Source organism: Chiloscyllium punctatum, chromosome 23 (assembly GCF_047496795.1).
Source record: "Chiloscyllium punctatum isolate Juve2018m chromosome 23, sChiPun1.3, whole genome shotgun sequence".
Classification (NCBI taxonomy): Eukaryota; Metazoa; Chordata; class Chondrichthyes; order Orectolobiformes; family Hemiscylliidae; genus Chiloscyllium; species Chiloscyllium punctatum.
In genome coordinates, this window is record NC_092761.1 from 60830540 (window position 1) to 60855678 (window position 25139).

The 25139-nt window shown below is 43.6% G+C and overlaps 1 protein-coding gene across 1 annotated transcript in view; it reads left to right on the forward strand.

The window, feature by feature from the left end:
- Positions 1–25139, forward strand: part of slc37a2 (solute carrier family 37 member 2) — a 70516-nt gene that overhangs the window by 15144 nt on the left and 30233 nt on the right. Inside the window, exons 2-3 of the mRNA XM_072593077.1 lie at positions 10641–10722; positions 22378–22468. Coding sequence (XP_072449178.1) covers positions 10641–10722; positions 22378–22468 — 173 coding nt within the window. The remainder of the gene's footprint in view (positions 1–10640; positions 10723–22377; positions 22469–25139) is intronic.

The window sequence follows — 25139 nt, forward strand, 5'->3', positions numbered from 1 at the left end:
AGTTTCCTCTCCTGAAGGACATTAGTGAACTGGATCCAACAATCGACAACAGATTCATAGTTATCATTAGACTCTTGACTTCATATTTCTGTTGAATTCAAATTCCACTATCTGCCATAGTGAGATTCGAACTTTGGTCCCTAGAACATGATCTGGGTCTCGGGATTAACAGTCCAGCGATTTAATACCACTAGATCATCGCATCCTCCCTTTTTCGCCAGCCCACTCAGCTTGTGTTGTCTGTTACATATTACATTTTTTTTGAGTTCCCTCACCCAAAATCATTATTATATATTGTGAATACAGAGGAACCTCGATTATCCAGACGAGATTAGCAGGCACTATTTTATTCAAATAACTGATTATTCAGTTAATTGATTAATTGCCTTTCCTCTAGGGCTCAGAGTTATCTGTTCGCTCCACGTTAAGGAGATGAGGCAGCAGCACACCTCACGCTAGCCCCCGTCTGCCCCCCATCCCCCAACCCTGTCCAACACCACCCCCCTCCAACCACCCCAACCCTGTCCAACACTTGCCCCCAACCTGTCCAATACCAACCCTGCCCACCTCCTACCCCTGTCCAACACTGTCCCCCAAACCCTCTACCCCTGCCCCCCCATCCCTGTCCAACATCACCCTCAAACCTGCTCCCCCACCCCTGTCTGCCCCTAAACCCGTTCAATATTGCCCGAGTCCCGACCCCCCCCCACCCTTTTCAAACGTAATTTTTTTGAACTGCCGTTGGCAATCTCTTATCCAATCCATTGCATTTTTTTATGAGAGAAAGTAAGTAATAGATTTGCCAAGTATGATTTTCCCACTTTGGTAAATCCATGCTGACTCTGTATGATCTTGTCACTGTCTTCCAAGTGATCTGTTATCAAATCTCTGAGAGACTAATATTGACCCCATTACCAATGTAAGGCTAACTGGTCTTTTTTTATTCTCTGCCTCTTTTTTATATATAGAGTGAGGTAACATGAATTGCCTACCCTCCATTCAGTAGGAACTGTTGCAAAGACCATCCAATGCATCCATTATTTCTAGGGCCACTTCCTTCAGTATTCTCGGATGTAGATTATCAGCCCCTGGGGATTTATTGGTTTTTATTTTAGTCCCATCATTATTTCCTTACTGACTTTCCTTCAATTCCTCCCCCTCTCAGTTTTGGGACATTATTCCTGTCCTCCTTTGTGAAGATAGACAGGCAGCAATACAAAATCACCTGATCAAGGACGGGATGTTCACTCAGTTTTTGGTTGAGGCAGTAACTGTCAATGTTTAAGGTTAGATACAATTAGATGAGGTGGGTAAGAGCTATTCAAGCTTTCTGCTTGTGCATAGAATAACATGAGCAGGAGGAGTTTTGGCCAGACTGTCTGTTTTCACTTTATCCTGCAAACCAAACACAACGACAAACTTTCCTGTTGTCCAACCCAATGTGCTTCAAAATACTGGTATTGGATTTTTTTTTCCCCCTATATAAACCAGGCAGAAGGGACCTTTTGTTTATTACCCCATCCAAAAGATAGTGCCTTAAACAGTGCAGCATTCCTGGATCATGTATTCATGGCTTTGGATCAGACTTTGAATCTAATGATTTTTTGGCTGAGTGCTGCCGCTGAATCAAAGACATGCAAACTTGTGGGTTTTTTAAATGAAGAAAAATTACGTCATTGGTTTTAATCTCCCCTTCTGTCCCTATCCCTGCTGTTTTTTTTCCCCCTCTTGTTTAAGGGTTGTTGAGATGGAAGTCAAATCTTTTTGTTTTGCCTTTATTTGACGTTCCTCGTCTGCCCTTGTTCACGTGGAAAACTTGTCCCTCTCTTCTGCGTGTTAATGACCAGCCATCTCCCAGCTGGCATTCTACTTTAATGATTAAAAAGTAGATCAGAATGTCTTTATACTAATGGTGTAGATCTAGAGTAACTGGAGTCTACTTTTCAATACTGACCTGAAAGCCCAAGTGAAATATTATTATTTTTCTCCTCCTCCTCTCTTTACCCATGTCCTTTGTCACTTTCTCGACCCAGCCTATTTAGTGTTAATCCCTGTGGAACTGTTTGCCCTCTGAATTGTTTAGTCAGCTGCCCGTTTTTGATGTGTGAGCTTTTGAAGTTGGTTTTACCTGAAGAGAATGCAAGCAGAAACCACTCTCAAACAATCAAAGCATATCCTTTATCATGACTCATTTGAAGAACTGGTTTTCTTCTCCCTGACTTGGGGACTCTGACTCTCCACTTTGTTTTTGCACACTACTCCCGGGTGGAATCGACTGGTCAAAATGGAATTAATTAGGGCTCAGCTGAGCCAGTTGCGATTCTGCATTTTCCATTTTGTTGAATAAAAGAAATGGCTTGTGGAATTGCTGAGGCATCAGTTTGCAATTTGGTACAAAGTATTTGTTGCCAGTACCTTTTGTGACTTTTTTTCTTTTTTTTTTAAGAAAAGGTTTTTGCAATATTGACCCTGTTCAATTCTTGAGGGTTTGTGGTTAATGTTGCCACGCTTTTAGATTTGATTAACCACCAGACTCCAGATACAATCCAAATGATTTCCTAGTTACCCAACATCGAGGGCAAGACTATCTGGTTCCTCTTCTCTCTCTTGTCCATTGCAATCTTGCTCAATTTTGGAGACAGTGGTTGGCTTGAATTTTTAAAAAAGTATTTAGTCTGATGTTATTTCAATAAAAAGCACTTGGTATGCATTCACCTCACTTTTGAGGTGTAGTGAGGGATAAACTGCCTGACCACAGTGTCTTTCTTGCTGACTATGTCCAGAAAAGCATTTGTTGAGACCACTGATGCCACAAAGATCTGCACTGCTGTATTCCCCATATGAGTTCCTGATGCCCATTATGGAGACCACAGACTATATCATTCCATCAAATGATACATGTGTGTTTACAGTATCTATGATTCTTGGAACCACTAATTATGGTATAAATAGCAAAGATGTTTTGTCTTTGGTGACCATTTTAGAGTCTGATCATGAATTTTTTTTCTAATTTGAGCAAAGTAAGTGTACCTTCTCATCCAGGTCATGATGGTTTGCAAATGGGAGGGGAAATTTTTTTCTGTCTCTGAGTGGTTAGGATCTCGAATATACCTTATTTGGAACTGTGCAGCAGGAGCTCCCACTGAGTTGTTCAAGAGGGCATGGGATGTTTCTATTCAAAAAATCAATGTGCAAGATGCATTGAAAAGTCAGGAAAATGGCACTGTCATAATGTTCTCTTGATTTATTATATACTGATACAGTGTTTTGTTATCCAGGCCAATCATACCATGCTTAAGTATATTAGAGTAATAGAACAGAAGGAAGAAAAGTGTTACAGCTACAGAGAAGGTACAGAGAAAGATCAGCTTTCATATATTTGAGGTCTTTTCAAAAGTCTAACAGTAGGAAGAAGTTGTTCTTTTTAATCTGTTGGTACATGTTTTCAAACTTTTCTACCTTCTGCCCGACAGCAGAGTGTATAATTGGGAGGGGTCTTTGGTTGCTTTCCCAAAGCAGCAAGAAGTATAGATGGAGTCAATGGATGGAAGGCTGATTTTCGTGATGAACTGGGCTATGTTCACAATTCTGTAATTTCTTGTACTCTTGGACACAGCAGTTGCCATACCAAACTGTGATGCATCTATTAAAAATTGGTAAGAGTCATTGTGGGCATGCTGAATTTTCTTATCCTCCTGAGAAAGTAGAAGTGCTATTGTGCTTTTTAAACCTTTTTATCTTCAATGTGGATGAACCAGGACCGATTGGGGATCTTTACTTCGAGGAACTCGAAGCCCTCCACCATCTCCATTTTAGCACCATTGATACAGACAGGGGCACGTCCTCCACTTGCTCAGTGAAGTCATTGACCAGCTTCTTCATTTGCTGACATTTAGTGGAGTGATTTTGCTTTCTTTACACTCTGCTGCCAACTACTCATTGAAATCTGAACCACCACGGTGGTATCATCAAACTTCGAAGTGGAGTTAGATCAGAATCAGTTAAATCAAGTGTATAAGAAGGTTGGCAAGGGGCTGAGTATGCAGCCTTGCACGGCATTGGTGTTGAGGATTATTGTGGAGGAGATGGTGTTGCCTATTATCACTGATGTCAAGGATCCATTTGTAGAGGGTGGCGCATAGATCTGGGTCTTGGAGTTTGGAAATTAGTTTGCTTGGGATTATGCTGTTGAAGGTGGAGCAATAGTAATTAAGTCAGAGTGTGTAATAGGTATCATTGTTATCCAGATGTTCCAGGGATGAATGTAGGACCAAGGAAATGGCATCCACTGTCAACCTGTCATAGTGGGTCAAAGTAAAATGGGAAGCTGAAGTTGATGTGAGCCATGACTAACCTCTCAAAGCACTTTATCATCATTATGGATATTAGAGCCAGTAGACGGTAGTCATTAAGGCATGCTGCTGGATTTGGTTTTGCACAGGATAATAGTGGTCTCTCAATGGAGGTGCGAGCCTCTGATTGAGGTAAGGATAAAGGTTAAAGATATCAGTGAATACTCCCACCAGCTGGTCAGTGCAGGATCTGTGTACAGCCAGGGATTCCATCTGGGCCTGTCATTTTGTGGGTTCACTCCCAAGAAGTCCAATCTAATGTCTGCAGCGATGACTGACTGAGGGTACAAGTACATTCGAGGCTGTCAGGGCAGGTGGCATCATTTCACTGACCACCTGTTCAAAACAGAAGCGTAGAAGGCATTGAGCTTAACAGGGAGGGATGCGTTGTTGCCAGGTATTCTACTGTGCTTTGTAACCCATTTTCCATTGTGTAAGCCTTGCCACAATCAGGTGGGTTTCTATGGTTAGTCTTGAGACTCTAGTTTGGTCTGGTATTGTCTCCTTGGTGTCTGATGGCTTTGTGAAGATTGTATCTAGATTTCCTGTTCAGGTCAAGGTCACCTGACCTGAATGTCTCAGACCTGGATTTCAGTAGGGATTGGATCTCCCACTTCATCTGTGGTTTCCAGTTGGAGAAAAACTTGAATTAACTTTGGCACGTAGCCCTCTACGCATTTTCAGATTAAATCTGTGACTTCAGTGGCATACTCATTAAGATTGGCTGTTGAGTTCGTGGATACAGATCAGTCCAAAGACTGTAAGTAGTCCGTAGCAACTCCTTCATTATCTCAGGCCAGCGACTGTATGACTTCCTGGACCGAATTCTTACATGCAGTTTCTGCTTGTAAGCTTCTTCCAGCTTACAAGCAGAAGATTTTCCAAAATGTGGGCTGGGGATGGAGCAGTAGATGCCATTCCTACACAACCAATGGTCAAGAATGTTTGGGCACCGATAAGACAGGAGACGTGTTGGTGGTATTTTGGTAGCACGCTGTTAAAGTTGGCCTGATTGAAGTCACCAGCTATGATGGGCAAGGCTTTGGGGTATTCTGCCTCAAGACTATTTGTAGTGGTGTATATTTCATCGAGTGCAGCATTCACCTTCACTATCCTGACAGAAGTTTATATCCCACCCCATGCAGAAGTGAAGTCCTGTATCAGGTGGTAGGGATGGCACTTCATTAGATATTCTAGGCCCAAGGAGTGGGAACTGGCCAGGGTCACCATGTTGGAGCACCAAAGTGTGTTGAGCAGGGAGCTGGAATGGAATTGGTGGTCTGAATAGCCTCCTTCTGTGCCATAACCGTTTTGATTTCTGTGTTGCTGTTTAAATAAACTCTAGGACAATGCACACCACAAATAACAGCTGTGGTTTGTTTTAATTCCTTGATCTCTTTCTTTAAGTCTTTGACAACACTTCCCCATTATTCAAAGTATAGTGTTAAGCTTTTGAATCTGGTCCAGGTGAGGTGGGGATACTTGGAGGGTATTTTATTCAACATCATCTTGCATCCAGTTTGAATTCTGCTTGTTTTTTTTACCCCCAGTCTGACTTTTTAAGCTGTTCAGGAAACTTCCCCAATAGATTAGATTAGATTACTTACAGTGTGGGAACAGGCCCTTCGGCCCAACAAGTCCACACCGACCCGCCGAAGCGCAACCCACCTGTACCCCTTTTTACCTAACACAACGGACAATTTAGCATGGTCAATTCACCTGACCTGCACATCTTTGGACTGTGGGAGGAAACCGGAGGAAACCCACGCAGACACAGGGAGAATGTGCAAACTCCACACAGTCAGTCGCCTGAGTCAGGAATTGAACCCGGGTCTCTGGCGCTGTGAGGCAGCAGTGCTAACCACTGTGCTACCGTGCCGCCCTATGGAGGGTAAAGCCATAGTGCAGTTGTCCCATTTCAGGTTCTTTGCAAAAAGAACTGGTTAATATCTACATCCTGCCAGAAATACTAGGAAATGGTATTGAAAATTAAGCTGTATTACAATAACAGTAATGGATTTTTAATTTCCTTCTTCTGATTTGATTTATAACTAAAGCCATCTCCTTGCATTAAAATGTTTTTTTTTGTTTTAAACAGTGGAACAATTACTAAACACCAAAAATGGTCCGTGTACATTTGTAGGTGGTGCCAGTGACATCAATTGGCTGTGACAGGCTCCAAGATGATGTCACCAATTTGCATGCACAGAGACATCAATGAGAGTGTGTGTGTGTGTGTGTGTGCAGACTTCCTCACCCTGTCTTTCCTGTAAATACGCTGTCCTGGCTACACTATTCCAGTACTGGTTTGTCCCTTGCTGTGTCTATTTTGTTCCCTTTCAGCCACAAGTTCACCCTTTTGGATTCCTCATATTTTGTTCTCATATTGCAGTCCTTAAAAAGAATTCCATTACTTCGAAATGGTTTTCTGTTTATGGATGTTGAACTATTTCCAGCCTTTTAAAAAGAAGAAAACATGAGCCAAAAATGGCTGTAGTGGTCACCTGACCACAATGCAGCAAGGTTCATGATACCTGCACGGAGCTAACAAAATCCTCTATGAATTGCCATTTCTATATAAACGTGTCAAAACCAGGCAACTGAATCAGTGTCAAGAAGTTTGCTCCCTCTGTTTTAATTTGCAAATGGTGGGGGCAGTAATGAAAACTTCCCTATGTATAGAGTAACTAGAAGAGACTCAGAGTTAGACTCTGGAATGCACACATAACTAATTTCAACTTGTTCTGAGGAGTAGAAACAAGGGAAAATGAAGCTTTTATAGAGCTGGAACTCAGTCTGGTTCAGGGACCAGTCCACCTGGTGAAAAAGCAACTTGGCTCAGATAGAAAGCGGAGAGTCACTAAGAAATCCAAAAACTATATAGTGCCCTTCAGTTTTAAACCAAACACCTCAGACCCTGAGGACTTTGTGTACTTTATTACTCCCTGTCTGAATTAGTCTCATTTCCTTTATGCTTTTGTACCTATGATTGTGTGCATTTAATGTTAGACGTTTTTCTTTAGGTTACTAGGTAATAGAATATTTCCTTCCTTTCACTTGAGAAAACCTTGCTAATTGGCACACCTTTTCTAGTAAGCTATAACTTTAATTGAAGTGTGATAATTGCCTAGTTTCAAAACTAAATGCTTTTGCTCAAATCAACTAAATAGAGTTAAGAGGAGAAGCTGTATTTGTCCTCCTGAAAACCCCACCCACTACAATAAAAAGGCCTTGTTCTAACAATTTTACTGTTGTTACTCTGAGCTAAAAAATGTGTTGCTGGAAAAGCGCAGCAGGTCAGGCAGCAGCCAAGGAGCAGGAGAATCGATGTTTCGGGCATAAGCCCTTCAGGAATGAGGAAGGTGTGCCAAGCAGGCTAAGATAAAAGGTAGGGAGGAGGGACTTGGGGGAGGGGCGTTGGGAATGCGATAGGCGGAAGGAGGTTAAGGTGAGGGTGATAGGCCGGAGAGGGGGTGGGGACGGAGAGGTCGGGAGGAAGATTGCAGGTCAAGAAGGCGGTGCTGAGTCTGAGGGTTGGGACTGAGTTATGGTGGGGGCAGGGGAAATGAGGAAGCTGGAGAAATCTGAGGACCAGTTCAGTCAGTCGAAGGAGGGTGTCAGTGGAAGGGTACTGGTTGGGTCGGCGGGAACAGAAGAAGCAGAGGGCTTTGAGGCCTTCGTGATGGGGAATGGAGGTGTATAGGGACAGGATGTCCATGGTAAAGATAAGGCGTTGGGGGTCGGGGAAGCAAAAATCATGGAGGAGGTGGAGGGCGTGGGTGGTGTCCCGAACATAGGTGGGGAGTTCTTGGACTAAGGGGGTCAGGACCGTGTCGCGATATGCAGAGATGAGTTCGGTGGGGCAGGAGCAGGCTGAGACAATGGGTCGGCCGGGGCAGTCACCATGGACATCTAGTCCCTATACACCTCCATTCCCCATCACGAAGGCCTCAAAGCCCTCCGCTTCTTCCTTTCCCAACCAGTGGCACTGACACCCTACTTCGACTGACTGAACTGGTCCTCACTCTGAACAACAACTTCCAATCCTCCCACTTCCTCCAAACCAAAGGAGTAGCCTTGGGCACCCGCATGGGCCCCAGCTATGCCTGCCTCTTCGTCGGATATGTGGAACAGTCCATCTTCTGCAGCTACACTGGTACCACCCCCCCCCACCTTTTCCTCCGCTACATCGATGACTATCGGTGCTACCTCGTGCTCCCACGAGGAGATTGAACAGTTCGTCCACTTTACTAACACCTTCCACCCCGACCTCAAATTTACCTGGACTGTCTCAGACTCCTCCCTACCCTTCCTAGACACCTCCATTTCTATCTCGGACGACCGACTCAACATGGACATTTACTAAAACCGACCGACTCCCACAGCTAACCTAGATTACACCTCGTCCCACCCTGCCCCCTGTAAAAACACCATCCCATATTCCCAATTCCTTCGTCTCTGCCGCATCTGCTCCGAGGAGGACCAATTCCAATACCAAACAACCCATATGGCCTCCTTCTTCAAAGACTGCAATTTCCCCTCCGACATGGTTGACGATGCTCTCCACCGCATCTCCTCCACATCCCGCTCCTCTGCCCTTGAACCCCGTCCCTCCAATCGCCACCAGGACAGAACCCCACTGGTCCTCACCTACCACCCCACCAACCTCCAGATCATCATATCATCCTTCGTCATTTCTGCCACCTCCAAACAGACCCCACCACCAAGGATATATTTCCCTCCCCTCCCCTATCAGCGTTCTGGAAAGACCGCTCCCTCCGCGACTCTCTTGTCAGGTCCTAACCCCCCACCAACCTAACCTCCACTCCCGGCACCTTCCCCTGCAACCGCAAGGAATGCAAAACTTGCGCCTACACCTCCCCCCTCACTTCCATCCAAGACCCCAAGGGATCCTTCCATATCCGTCACAAATTCACCTGCACCTCCACACACATCATTTAATGCATCCGCTGCACCCAATGTGGCCTCCTCTACATTGGGGAGACAGGCCGCCTACTTGCAGAACGTTTCAGAGAACACCTCTGGGACATCCGCACCAACCAACCCAACCACCCCATGGCTGAACACTTTAACTCCCCCTCCCACTCTGCCAAGGACATGCAGGTCCTTGGCCGCCTCCATCGCCAGACCATGACAACACGACGCCTGGAGGAAGAGCACCTTATCTTCCGCCTAGGAACCCTCCAACCACAAGGGATGAATGCAGACTTTTCCAGCTTCCTCATTTCCCCTCCCCCCACCTTATCTCAGTCCCAACCCTCAGACTCAGCACTGCCTCCTTGACCTGCAATCATCTTCCCAACCTCTCTGTCCCCACCCCCTCTCCGGCCTATCACCCTCACCTTAACCTCCTTCCACTTATCGCATTCCCAATGCCCCTCCCCCAAGTCCCTCCTCCCTCCCTTTTATCTTGGCCTGCTTGGCACACCTTCCTCATTCCTGAAGAAGGGCTCGTGCCCGAAATGTCAATTCTCCTGCTCCTTGGATGCTGCCTGACCTGCTGCGCTTTTCCAGCAACACATTTTTCAGCTCTGATCTCCAGCATCTGCAGTCCACACTTTCTCCCTGCTGTTGCTACTCTGTCTATTGATCTATGGTGCTTCAATATATTTGTCAATCTAGGGCAACTGTTGAACTGTTCTTTTTTTAGTTTGAAATTTAATTGGTCAAAGCTTCCTCTGGATATTTTCTTTCTGTAGATGTATTTGTCTGTGAGTCAAATGGGAACATGTGTTTGTGTGTCCTTCAGTAACTATTACCTGGCCATTCTTCAGCCAATGCAAACTTAAGTAGGTTGTTCATTCAAGTGCGACCAATGCCTAGTCCAATCTAAACGCCAACGTTTGTATTGCAGCACGAGCCTGGCTATAGCTATTAGAAGTAGCCTGTTGTATCCCGTTCTTTCCAGGATTCCTGTGGGCAGTTTTTGTGATGTCTTCCTTGCCGGATTGGTGTGGATGGCCTGTTTCAGAGGCAGTTTCCAACCCAGTATTCCAGTATGACTGTTTGTCTTACAGCAGTACTGTCCGACCCTGAACCCAGAAGCTGGGAATTGAATTAAGTTGGACTTTGAATTAATTATTTTTTCTTATCTATGCCTTCTGTTTATTAGTAAGCGCTGTGTTATGGCAACTTAAGCTTTTTTTTTCACATTTTTTTTTAGAAAAAACACAATTAACCATAAATGATTATTCAAACTGAAGTCTATTAAGGGTTGATCAGATGGGCGTCAACTTAAATTTACGATTTTTTCTGAATCTCTTGCAGGTATCGTGGGTTTACTCTCGTGCTAACCTTCCTGTTTTACACCAGTTATCATTTGTCTCGCAAACCCATCAGCATTGTCAAGGTATGTGCACAGCCAGACCTGAGAAATAGGCTATTCAGTCCATCAAGTCTTATTCACCATTCAATGAGATCCTGGCTTATCTGAATCCATGACTCCACTTTTCCTGTTTTTTTTTTTTCCCCTCCTATTGTCCTATACTTACTTACATGTTAAATATTTTGTCTCTGTGCCTTGAATATAGAGTCATAGAGACGTACAGCATGGAAACTGACCCTTCGGTCCAACCTGTCCATGCCGACCAGATATCCCAGCCCAATCTAGTCCCACTTGCCAGCACCCGGCCCATATCCCTCCAACCCTTCCTATTCATATAACCATCCAAATACTTCTTAAATGTTGCAATTGTACCATCCTCCACCACATCCTCTGGCAGCTCATTCCATGCCACCCTCTGCGTGAAAAAGTTGCAGATCTACAATTTTCCAGAATGTTCTTGTATTTAAAGCGCATTAACTCTTGTTGTACTTACTTTCTTACAAAAATGTAACTGGGTGCTATTTCTGTGATATTTCCCTAAGTTAGCTACTTACACAACTTAATTTCCTAAATCATGATTCAGTGCTGTACTACTTGTAGGAAACTATCTTGGATCCTCCACACAGCCTCATCATTTTGCCAGATACATAATTTTTACATTGATCCATCTTGGGGTTTAGTTTAATGTCACCAATTTATTACTGGTCCATTGTACCTGCGTTTTCTTTGATCGCTTTCATTATTTCTCAATTTTCTTCCTTTTTGCAGTTTAAAAACAACGCTTAATAGAGTAATACACCCACTAATTATAATTACCTGTATTTTTATTTTAAACAAAATTCTATCTACAAGTTTTAGTGCTATATTTGAATATTCATTCCAAAACTACCACCCCATCTCAGAAATATGCTGCAGCCAGTAATGTTTGGGTCCTAGGCCTAGCAACCTAAGCCACAGTGAAAATTTACTGGAAAATTTACATTGAAGCTATGCAAGATTACAAACGCCTACATCATGGATGAACAAAAATGAGAATTGAAGTTAATTTTTCTTTTGTGTAGCTTTAAAAATATATACATGAAAGCTAATAAATCCTGGTTCAATTTATGACAAATATTTTAGCTAAGTGGTTGCATTCTTCTCTGAATAAAAATTACGTTCAAGTTGAGACATGACTATTTCCGCTGACACTCCAGCACTATAATGACATATTGATGGTATTGTCTTTTAAATGAGATAGTAATTTGATGTTTTGCCTGCCTTCCCAGATGGATGCAAAAAATGCCATGGCACTAACTTACAGAGGAGCTGCTCTGCCTGACCTGCTGTGCTTTTCCAGCACCACTCTAATCTAGACTCTGATCTCCAGCATCTGCAGTCCTCACTTTTGCCTCTCCTCCCCATGCCTCTCCCCAGAGCCACTGTCAGTATTTATTTCAGAACCAACCTTTTTAACACCGATTATTTTACTCAATTTTTGGGACTTTGCTCCATGCAGATTAGCTGCCGCATTCATCTTCATCTAACAATGACTGCACTTCGTATTTAATTGTTTGTAAAACACTTTGGGACAGCATTAGTTTGCAAAAAGAGTTATATAAATGCAATGTATTTCTTTTCAACATACTATTGATTTTACCTAAAATGAATTACAATAAATCTTCGTTTTGTAATCCACTGTGACCCAGTTGATATTCTTTATTTATAGGCAGTGCAGCAGGTTGTAAATTGAATCATTTGCTTGTTCCATGTATGTGCTAAAATTGATCTACATACGCAATACAAATATATATTCCCATGGAAGATACTCCTACTTTCGTGGCTTAGAAAACCCACTGCACATGTTGTCATGCTACAAAACAGGACTAAGATCAAATTTTTAAATGCAGAATGTAACAACACAAGTATATAGAACATAGAACAATACAGCACAGAACAGGCCCTTCGGCCCACGATGTTGTGCCGAACATTTGTCCTAGCTTAAGCACCTATCCATGTACCTATCCAGTTGCCGCTTAAAGGTCACCAATGATTCTGACTCTGTCACTCCCACAGGCAGTGCATTCCATGCCCCGACCACTCTCTCTGGGTAAAGAACCTATCCCTGGCATCTCCCCTATACCTTCCACCCTTCATCTTAAATTTATGTCCCCTTGTAACACTCTGTTGTACCTGGGGAAAAAGGTCTCTGACTGTCTACTCTATCTATTCCCCTGATCATCTTATAAACCTCTATCAAGTCACCCCTCATCCTTCACCGTTCCAATGAGAAAAGGCCTAGCACTCTCAACCTATCCTCGTACGACCTATTCTCCATTCCAGGCAACATCCTGGTAAATCTCCTCTGCACCCTCTCCAAAGCTTCCACATCTTTCCTAAAATGAGGCAACCAGAACTGCACACAGTACTCCAAATGTGGCCTAACCAAGGTCCTATACAGCTGCAACATCACCTCACGACTCTTGAATTCAATCCCTCTGCTAATGAATGCTAATACACCATAGGCCTTCTTACAAGCTCTATCCACCTGAGTGGCAACTTTCAAAGATCTATGAACATAGACTACAAGATACCTCTGCTCCTCTCCATCTTACTAAGAACCCTACCGTTAACCCTGTATTCCGCATTCTTATTTGTCCTTCCAAAATGGACAACCTCACACTTGGCAGGGTTGAACTCCATCTGCCACTCCTCAGCCCAGCTCTGCATCATATCCAAGTCTCTTTACAGCTGACAACAGCCCTTCTCACTATTCACAACTCCACCAATCTTCGTATCATCTGCAAATTTACTGGCCCACCCTTCGACTCCCTCTTCCAAGTCATTAATAAAAATTACAAACAGCAGAGGACCCAGAACTGATCTCTGCGGAATTCCACTTGTAACTGGGCTCCAGGCTGAATATTTACCATCTACCACCACTCTCTGACTTCGACTGGTTAGCCAGTTCTCTATCCAACTGGCCAAACTTCCCACTATCCCATGCCTCCTGACTTTCCGCATAAGCCTACCATGGGGAACCTTATCAAATGCCTTACTAAAATCCATGTAGACTACATCCACTGCTCTACCCTCATCCACATGCTTGGTCACCTCCTCGAAGAATTCAATAAGACTTGTAAGGCAAGACCTACCCCTCACAAATCCGTGCTGGCTGTCCCTAATCAAGCAGTGCCTTTCCAGATACTCATAAATCCTATCCCTCAGTACCCTTTCCATTACTTTGCCTACCACTGAAGTAAGACTAACTGGCCTGTAATTCCCGGGGTTAACCCATTCCCTTTTTGAACAGGGGCACAGCATTCGCCACTCTCCAGTCCCCTGGCACCACCCCCATTGACGGTGAAGACAAAAAGATCATTGCCAACGGTTCTGCAATTTCCTGTCTTGCTTCCCACATAATCCTAGGATATAACCCGTCAGGCCTGTGGGACTTGTCTATCTTCAAGTTTTTCAAAATGTCCAACACATCTTCCTTTCTAACAAGTATCTCCTCTAGCTTACCAGTCCATTTCATACTCTCCTCTTCAACAATACGGTCCCTCTCATTTATAAATACTGAAGAAAAGTACTCATTCAAGACCTCTCCTATCTCTTCCAACTCAATACACAGTCTCCCACTACTGTCCTTGATCGGACCTACCCTCGTTCTCGTCATTCTCATGTTTCTCACATACACACAAAAGGCCTTGGGGTTATCCTTGATCCTACCCACCAAAGATTTTTCATGCCCTCTCTTAGTTCTCCTAATCCCTTTCTTCAGCTCCCTCCTGGCTATCTGGTATTCCTCCAACGCTCTGAACCTTGTTTCCTCAACCTTATGTAAGCCTCCTTCCTCCTTACAAGACATTCAACCTCCCTCGTCAACCAATGTTCCCTCACACGACCATCTCTCTCCTGCCTGACAGGTACATACATATCAAGGACAGGTCGTATGTTCCTTGAAAAAGTTCCACATTTCAACGACATCCTTCCCTGACAGCCTGTGCTTCCAATTTATGCTCCTCAGATCCCCTGCCTCGCAGCATCGTATTTACCCTTCCCCCAATTGTAAAACCTGCCCTGTTGCATGCACCTATCTTTCTCCATAACCAAGGTGAAAGTCACAGAATTGTGGTCACCATCACCAAAATGTTCACCCACTAACAAGCCCATCACTTGTCCCGGTTCGTTACCAAGTACCAAATCCAATATGGCCTCCCCTCTGGTCAGACAATCTACATACTGAGCTAGAAAAGCTTCCTGGACACACTGCACAAACACCGCCCCGTCCAATCTACTTGATCTTGAGCTTCCAATCAATATTTGGGAAGTTCAAATCGCCCAAGACTACTACCCTGTGGCTTCTGCACCTTTCCAAAATCTGTTTCCCAATCTGTTTCTCCATGTCTCTGCTGCTATTGGGGGGCCTATAGTAAACACCCAACAAGGTGACTGCTCCTTTCCTATTTCTGACTTCAGCCCATACTACCTCCAAAGGCAGATCCCCCTCGAACTACCTTTCTGCAGCCGTTATGCCATTTCTAATTAGCAACGCCACCCCCCCCCCCTCGTTTTTTGCCACCCTTCCCCCTCCCCCCACCCATCTTACTGAAACATCTGTAACCAGGAACCTCCAACAACCATTTCTGTCCCTCTTCTATCCACGTTTCCGTGATGGCCACAACATCGTAGTCCCAAGTACCGATCCACGCCTTAAGTTCACCCACTTTATTTCTGATACTCCTTGCGTTGAAGTATACACACTTGAGCCCATCTCTGTGTCCGCAAGTATTCTCTGTCAGTGCTACCTTCTCCACAGCCTCCCTACATTCTTGGGAGCTAACCTACTTGCTGGACTACAAGTCTGGATCCCATCCCCCTGCCAAATTAGTTTAAACCCCCCCGAAAAGCACTAGCAAACCTACCTCCCAGGATATTGGTGCCCTTCTGGTTCAGGTGCAACCCGTCCTACTTGTACAGGTCCCACCTTCCCCAGAATGCAGTCCAATTGTCCAAATACCTGAAGCCCTCCCTCCCACACCATCCTTGTAGCCACATGTTCAACTGCACTCTTTCCCTATTCCTTGCCTCACTGTCACGTGGCACTGGCAACAACCCAGAGATGACCATTCTGTCCGTCCGAGCTTTTAGCTTTCAGCCTAACTCCCTGAGCTCCTGAATGACCTCCCCACCCCTGTTCCTACCTATGTCGTTGGTGCCAATGTGCACCATGACTTCTGGCTGCACACCCTCCCCCCTTAAGGATTCTGAAGACACAGTCCGAGACGTCTCGGACCCTGGCACCCGGGAGGCACCAAACCATCCAAGAGTCTCGCCCATGCCCACAGAACCGCCTGTCTGTCCCTCTAACTATAGAGTCTCTTATAACTAGCGCTCTCCTCCTCTCCCCCCCTTTCCTTCTGGGCCTCAGAGCCAGACCTCGTGCCAGAGACCCGGTCACTGCAGCTTACCCCTGCTAGGCCGCTCCCCCCCCCCCCCCCCCACCCCCCCCAAACAGTATCCAAAGCAGTATACTTATTGTTGAGGGGAATGACTACAGGGGATCCCTGCACTGCCTGTTTCCTCCCCTTCCCACCTCTAACTGTTACCCAGCTACCTCTGTTCTCTGGCGTAATTATGCCCCTGTAGCTTCTATCTATCACCCTCTCAGCCTCTCGAATAATCCTCAGTTCATCCAGCTCCAGTTCCCTAACGCGGTCTGTGAGGAGCTGGAGCTGTCTGTACTTCCTGCAGGTGAAGTCAGCAGGAGCATCGGTGGTCACCCCTACCTCAAACATCCTGCAGGAGGAACATTCCACTGCCTGCGCTGCCATAACTCTACACTTGGTCTCCAAAACAAGAACACTAAGTAGCATACCTGTTCAGCCAACTGAGTCTTTTTTTAGGTTAGAGGAGGAGGGAGGGTGGGAGACACTACACGTGTAGTGTCTCGGGTTCCTTCTCCACTCAAACTTCTTACCTTCCCAGAAGCCTCTGTTGACAACTTCCGGGTTCCCGCTCCTAGTTGAAAAAAAAAATTACCAGTACAGTAACGCAGAAGATCTTATTCATACCTTGCCGAGGCAACTGTTCAGCTAACTTTCTAAGACTTGTTAGACAGTCAGCTCCAAGCTGGCTCAGGATGCCCGGAAGCATTTCTGTGATCTGTTTTGTCTCGGCATGGCCGGTAATAGCGAAAGTATTGGCAGATAATGAAGCCTGCACTTTAGGATTATTGAAGTGAATGACCTGACCATCATCCTTAATCATATTCACCTGTTTGGCACAAATTAAAAATATTCATAAGGTGTGTCATTCATCTGAATATAAAATATTTTCCATATACTGTTTAACAGCAAATTCAAATGGCTTTCTCAGGGGAATTAGCTCATGAATATGGCTGTTTTAAGTTTTCATTCCTAAAACAAAGACCCACTTGGTTGTATAGTTCAATGTCAGCAGCCTCCATCATCCAGACTAACTGGTCATGCTCAAGATCAGATAACAAGGGTTCATGTTAGGCGTCATAATACAACAAAAAATGTTACTTACATCTAATATCAACAGGTCCATATTTTTCAATTGCAGTCATTGCACAAATATTAGGATTAGGAACCATAGCACCGATCAATTTGTATTTGTACTGCTCTGATTAACAGTCTGCTTAGCAAAGCAAGAGAATGAACTGTGCAACACTGTAGCACCAATCTGTATTTAAAAGTTTAAATAAGAGCCAGATTACAACTTTCAAAAGAAATTCAGATGGCAAAAAAGTGCCCAATGTAATTGCACACATCCACTGTGGTGCTGGGAAGCAAAAATGTAGAAACGCAACTAAAATAGGATCATGTCTCTCATAATAGACTAAAATTGAAAACAGTTTCTATTAGCAAATCCAAGTCACAAATAGATCTGAAAAGATGTGCAGAAATGTTTACAATAGATTAAGTGATCAAATAATTTAGTAAAAATGCACAGAAGGTACCTCCTCAATTCCAGTAATATTATTAATTGCCAGTTTCTTCAGAGAGCTTTGCAATTTTTTAATCATCAGCTGTGCTACCTTCTTCTTTCTGCGAGCTGTACCCTTTCCTTTAATCCAACTTTGAACACCCTCTGTGGTAAAGAATTTCATAGATTCACTGACCTCAGTAGAAATTCCTCTTTCTTAAGTGTGCAACTCCTTATTCTGAAAGTATGCTGCCTGGCCTTAGATATTCCCACAAGGCAAAGCAACCTCTCCATAATCTGTCAAGTCCCCTAAAATATAGTTCCAGTAAGGTCACCAATCATTCTTTTAAATTGAATTAAGTACAGGGCAGTTGAAAAGAGTGCTGTATCTGGTAAACGGAAGGAATGGGAGAGCAATGACTTGATCACTAATAGAAGCTTCTGGAAATCAGTGGCACTCCAGCTATTTAACAGACTCAGTCAGACCTATGTGTACCACTCCAGAATGCTTGGCTCTGATTCTCTTTTAATCTGTTAGGAAGGGTGTTATTAAGCTGGAACGAAATTAGAAATTGCTGGAAGAAGTTCAGGTCTGGCAGCATTTGTGGAGAGAAATCGGGTGAATGTTTTGGGTCGAGTGACCCATCCTCCGAACTCTATACATATTTTCTCTGAATTATAATATTCAGGGAGTGACCACACTTGACAATCTCAGATGACCGTACGAATCTGAGTTAATGCTGACAGCTCGGCCCATCTCTTACAGACCTCTAAATGAGAGGCAGTAACTTAGTGGAGGCTGGTGTGGGGGAGGTGAAATTGCTGTTTTCTGAAGTGCACTCCCAGAAATGTTGCAATCCATTTTTGTTCTATTAAATTCTGCACCCCTCCCACCACCACCCCCCTGTCTAAGCCAATAGGTACTTGCTTAAAACTGAGGGTATCACCCACTATGTTCAATACTCCAGCACCTAACTTCTGAACTACACGTGCCTGAATAGTATTCATTTTTCCCTTTTTGATTGCTGCATGTTCTTACTGCTGTTGGCTTTGGTCCCCCAGACTGTGGGCTTTAACCCCTATCCCTGGAGCTTAGATGCAATCCACACTGACCCGTTTAGTGTAGTCTAAGAGAGCTCTGCCAGAAATACACGCCTTCAGCTGAGATGTTGAGCCAAACTTTGTCTTGGTTGTGTGGCATTCATCAAAGTAATAGGGGAGGTGGGGGAAGGTCTCTCAGAATCCCAACCAGCATTTTTTTTCTTTGATCAGCATGAGAAGATTTAACTGTAGTTCAAATTGACTGCCAACTCCATAACAACCAACACTATTTCAAAAGTATCTAATGTAGTTGGTCATTTACAGACTTCAAGATGTTGTGAAGGTATGTATATGTAAACATTTAGTATAAAATGAATGTAGAGTTCTTGTGGCACAGTGGTAATGTCCCTGCCTTTGGTCCAGGAGGCTCAAGTTCAAGTCCCACCTATTCCTGGGGTGTTTAATAACCTCTCTGAGCAAGTAGGTTAAATATGTCAACTGGACTTTTTGCCACCTTTCTAGTTGGCTTCATATACATGTATACTTAGGTTGAAAATTCTCTGCAGTATGCTTGAAACAGAAGAAATTTAAGAATTTTTCTTTTGCTCTATAATTATACTCCATTGGTTTTTCAGACTCTTGTTTACACATTCCACCAGAGAAGCTCTGATTAAGATCTCCATTCAGCAAGTGGTGTTGCTGTCCTAAAAAGGCAAACTTGTTTCTAATTTGCATGCTTAAAACTTCTAAGTAGATCTTTACATAAAACAAAAATTCTATTTTGCCTATTGACATAATGTGTGTGTTCGTTTGGCTGCACCAGCCCTGGTTTAGAATTGTAGAAAAGTCCAGTTAATTTTAGCTGTGAAATCATCCTCTCATTTTTTTTTAAAGTAGCAGTGCACAAATAGACCACTTGGTTAGCCAGCTGGTGACTGGTTTCCTCCTCGTGTTTCTAAAATTATCTGCTGCAATTATTTTACTACTTTTCTCCAGTGCTTGTTAAAAGCTCGCTCTTTACGATTCATTCATTCCTTCATATCCTTGGTTGCTCACCCCTCACTCAAAGACCAAGGGAAGAAAATGCATAAAAACAAAACTCTGATCCAATTTTCCCCTCCAAATGACAGTAATCCACATTCCTTCAGTCATTTGGGTCATAAAAACAGTCAGAGATGTACATCATGGAAACAGACCCTTAGTCCAACTCATCCATGCTGACCAGATATCCTAAACCTTTCTCATCTCATTAACCAGCATTTGGCCCATATCTCTCCAAACTCTTCCTATTCATGTACCCATCCAGAAGCATTTTAAATGTTGTAATTGTACCAACCGCATCCTATACAGGCAACACCCTCTGCATGAAAAAGTTGCCCCTTAGATCAATTTTATATCTTTTTTTTTCCCCTCATCTTTAAACCTATGCCCTGTAATTTTGGGCTCCCCTCCCCTGTGGAGCTTTTCACTCTATCCATGACCCTCATGGCCTTGTAAGCCTTTATAATATCACCTGTCAGCCACCAACAGTCCTGGGAGAACAGCCCCAGCCTATTCAGCCTATTCAGCCTCTCACTATCGCTCAAACCGTCCAACCCCTGGCAACATCGTTGTAAACCTTTTCTGAACCCTTTCAAGTTTCCTATAGCAGGAAGACTAGACAAGCTAGTGCTTCCAATTAAGCCTGTTGGACTATAACCTGGTGTTGTGATTTTTAACTTAGTACACCCCAGTCCAACAACAGCATCTCCAAATCCAATTTGAATTCAGTATTCCAACTGTGACCTAACCAATGTCCTGTATAGCCCCAACAAAACGTCACTACTCTTGTACACAATGCACTGATCAATAAAGGCAAGTGTACCAAACGCTGCCCTCACCACCCTGTGACTCCACCTTCAAGGAATTATGAATCCTCAAACACCCCATCTAACAGTACCGTGCCGGTACCTTTCACCACATGGTCTACTGTAACTCAAGAAGGCAGCTTCTCCCACTGCAGCATTTCAAGAAGGTTTGCTCATCACATTAAGGATGACTAAAGTTGTGCTGTAGTTCTGGTCTTGATGGTGATGCTGCTTAGAATTAAAGAAAAAAATCAGTCTGTCCTGTGTTTTTGCAAAAAATTCTCTTGCAGACTAGAATGATGATGTTTTAGCCTGAGAGCTAAAACATAAAGACACTGACTTACTTTCAGGGGGAATGGTTAAAGGATTGAGCAGATTAAGACCATGTCCCGTGACTTGGCCTTGAATTTGTAAATAGCTGAGTAAGTGGGCAAATATGTGGTAGATGGAATATAATGTGGGGAAAATGGGAATGTTCTTCACGTTGGCCGGAAGAAATAAAGCAGTATATTACTTAAACAGAACCACTGTAGAATTCTGATGTGCCGAGGGGCCTAGGTATTGTGGTGCAGAAGTCTCACATTAACATGCAGGTGCAGTAAGTAATTCAGGTTTTGAATAGATTGCTGTCCTTCAAGAGAAATTGAATATTAAATGTAAGGACATTAGGGTTCAGTCATTGCAGGGCATTGGTGAGATCTCATTTCCAATACTCTGTGTAGATTTAGATTTGTTGTTCCATGTAACAGAATATAATGAAAAGTACATAGAGTTACCATTCGCGAGTGCTATCTTAATTTCTAAATAAAAGGAAGAAATGAGCAATTTGTCCGGCTGATGCCTGTTCAAGGGCTCAGCTCCCATTCCTCTACTGGGCCGTGATCCCTTTTGGCTCTCCCTTCCAACACTGGACATCGGCCAGGTCCTGGAACTGGGCTCCATCACCACCATCGCTGTTCTTGTGGCTGAGTTAGAGTTGGAGCAGGCCGTGGGTCTGGACCCTCACAGGAGCCTGGTGGTGGGCTCCCAGTTCAGGGTTCCACTCCTGCTACTCTTATGACCATGTCCAAGCTGTGTCCTGCGGTGGCCCCTGTGGGATCCTGAATCTGGCTCCTTGTTCTAGTGTCTCACTCCTGTGGTGTCTGAACCCAAGCATCACTGAACTCATCAAAAAAAAACCTGTGGAAGCAACAGTACCAAGAAAATGATTGAAGACTATGAGGGCAGGTATGGATGTGGCTGGTTCTGCTGCATGGTGACCAGGAGCCAATTGCTGTCTACCTTGCTGCTGCCATATGTATTTACAGACTTCCTTAAATAAATTGTTAAAAATCACACAATACCAGGTTATAGTCCAACAGGTTTAATTGGAAGCACACTAGCTTTCGGAGCGACGCTCCTTCATCAGGTGATTGTCACAATCACCTGATGAAGGAGCGTCGCTCCGAAAGCTAGTGTGCTTCCAACTAAACCTGTTGGACTATAACCTGGTGTTGTGTGATTTTTTAACTTTGTACACCCCAGTCCAACACCGGCATCTCCAAATCTTAAATATATTGGAAGTGGTGCAGAGGAGATTTGCTAAATTGATAGTTGGAATGAATGGGTTATCTTACAAGGATGGGTTGGGCAGACAGGACTTGTTTCCTGTGGAGTTTAGAGTGAGGGTTGACTTGGTCGAAGTGCTGAAGATCCTGAGTGACTTTAATAAGGTGCATTTTTTTTTGTTTTTGAAGGGATTTGTGCAGCAGTAAGTAATTCAGCTGACTCTGCCATTTTGATATCATCAGGTCGTGGCTTTTTTTTTTCCCCGTTTTATAAATACTAATGGGAGCTTTCATTTATTTCCTCCTCCCAGAGTGAACTTCACAAGAACTGTTCAGGAGCTGGTGGCCATGGAAACACGAGTCACCATGACAATGACACATGGTGTGACTGGGCTCCATTTGGTAAGAATGTCTGCTCTTGCTATCTCATGGATAAAAAGCAAAATGGTCCTTCTATCTCACCTTGGTTGTTTGCGAAACACCAGTCTCTGCTTCTATCTATCTATCTCTCTCTCACTTCACTTTCTTTTCCTTGTTTGATCCCCCTGCAGCAGTGATCCAGTTTCACTTTAGTATTGATGTCCAACAGCTTTTATGGTTGTGGTTGTGGTTGTGGTTGTACCGGCCCAGAACTTGTTCAATTTCACAACTTTCAGAGTCAATTTGAGCCTCTGATCCAGTTAGCTGCATAAATAACAACGTCACCATTTATCTAAAACAAAAACAGAAAATGCTGGAGAAACTCTGTAGGTCAGGCAGCATCTGTGCAGAGAGAAAGCAGAGTCAAGATTTCCAGTCCAGTGACTGTCCAGAACACTTTTCTTTTAATCCATTTCAATTGTGGTCACCTATCCACTTAGCTAAAAGTGCACTTATCTGCTCATTCCAAAAAATGCTGAGTGTTCGCTCAATAAGCTATTTAACATTTTGTCCCTTTTCCCCATCCTCTCTGTTGCATTACCACACCAAATTTGCTCTAGACATTCTAAAACAATTTGGATTAAATTGTACTAACGAGTTGAATCTAGCACAACTTTAGGGAGTGTTGTGGATGCAACCTATTAGAACATGAGGCCATTTGAGGAGTATCCAATATTGCTGCTAGTTTAGTTGGTGAGGGATAAAGGTCGTCAGGCCTGTGTTGGTCATCACTCGGTGACAGCACACCTGAGTAATTTCTGGAAATACTGCCAGGAAAGTGTTGCTTCACGAATTTTAAAAAAATCTCTGTAGTCTTTATCATGGGACTTTTTAAACCCATGGAGTTTAATCTTTGCCATTGGCCAGGTTATTCCCAGCTCTGTCAAGGCTCCATCAAACCAACCAAGCACAGGACAGGGGAGGGCCTGGTTGGAGAGAGTGTCTGGGCTGTTTCTTGTTTGACTATGCATTGCAGCACAACGTTGTCTTCTGAAAGCTACAAATGCTGGAGATCACAGCGGGTCAGACAGCATCCATGGACAGAAAACAAGCTAACTCTTCGAGTTTAGATGACTCCTCGTCAGAGCTGACATGAAGTGTAGAGGTGGCAGCATTTATGCAAAAGTTTGGAGTGGGGGGCAGTGGGGATAGTGGGTGTAGAAAAGATGTTGATAGTTTAGATTAAGGTATCGCAATGTGAGAATGGCAGAACAATGGTGTCTCCTGCCAGACATGAAAGGACCATAACTAGGATGGGGGCACATGATAAGATAAAAGAAAAGAGATGGTTCACATTTTGAAGGTGTTGAAATGAATATTAGGGCCAGAAGGCTGAGATGTGCCCAATCTGAAGATGAGATGTTGTTCCTGCAGTTTGTGCTGTGAACTACTGGAACACTGCAGCATGCCAAGGACAGACGTGGGCATGTGAGCTGAACACTGGGTTAAAATGACCGGCTACGGGAAGGTCAGGGTCCTGCTTGTGCACAGAATGGAGGTGTCCCACACCACCATCTCTTCTGTTCATTACACACGTGCGCACTCGCCAGTGTTCATGACTGGGAGGCATTGCTATTCTTAATACTGTGTCTGGTGCGTAAGTCTAGAGTTCAATATCAAAATGCATGCCTGTAAATAGCTCTTGCACCCTGTGCCAGACCACAGCAATCCTAACATCAGGCTGATAAAGAGAGACCTTTGTGATGAAAGAATTGCTTGCCAATTTTTTTTTAATCTGGTTTGTTGGAATAAGTCATTCTGCTTACTAACTTTTGGTTAGTAGTTGAATATACAGATTGTGACTCAGGCTAGAAGCCAAAAGGCAAATTATTTTACATTGAACCAGTAGATAGACGTCGGTCTGTGCAATTAGTTTGGTTCTAATTTGACTTTTCTCATTTGCTTCCCTTTCAACGTCACATTGATTGTTGAAGACGTGGCCAGTGTTTTTTTATTTGCAGGATAAAAGGCTGTCACACTAATACTGACTCATCTGTCAAGCTCAGCCAACTTCAAACCCCAATATCTGTTATTGAAGCCCAGCAAATAGCACAAGGCAAAGCATTAGAACAACTTGATGTTGCATAATTGAAGTCCTGAAGGTTTTCCATAAAGTTAAATATTTCTCACTTATCTGTCTGCACCCAGCCAAAATATCAAGTTTCCAAAATAGATTTGCTGTTTCCAAGGGACAGTTTTGGAGTGACATCTCCAAAGAAAATTGTTTTTGTCCTGTACTTTGCAGCAACCAATCTGAAACCCTAAATGTTGAGAACACGACTTGGAAAATGTAAGTCTTTTTTTGTCTGAGACAGTTGGGCATGGCCTTATGCCAGGCCACCAAAGGCCCCCTCTGCCATCATATATGCTGAAATCATGTCCAAGTCTATGTAGACCAGCTGTCTACTATTGCATTTGACCCTTTTTTAATGAAGAGAGTATAATGTATATATCCACATTTTCTTAAGAAACCTGTCTTTGTGCAGGTATTTAGAAAACAGCTTGTATAAGAAATTGCAGCTAACACTGATCATGTTCTCACCTACACACAAATTCATTCGGCAGCCACAGGGTAGCAATTGGGAATGAAACCTATTGAAAATTAAATTGTTTTGTCTGCTTGAGGTTCCATACGAGCACATTACAGCAGAGT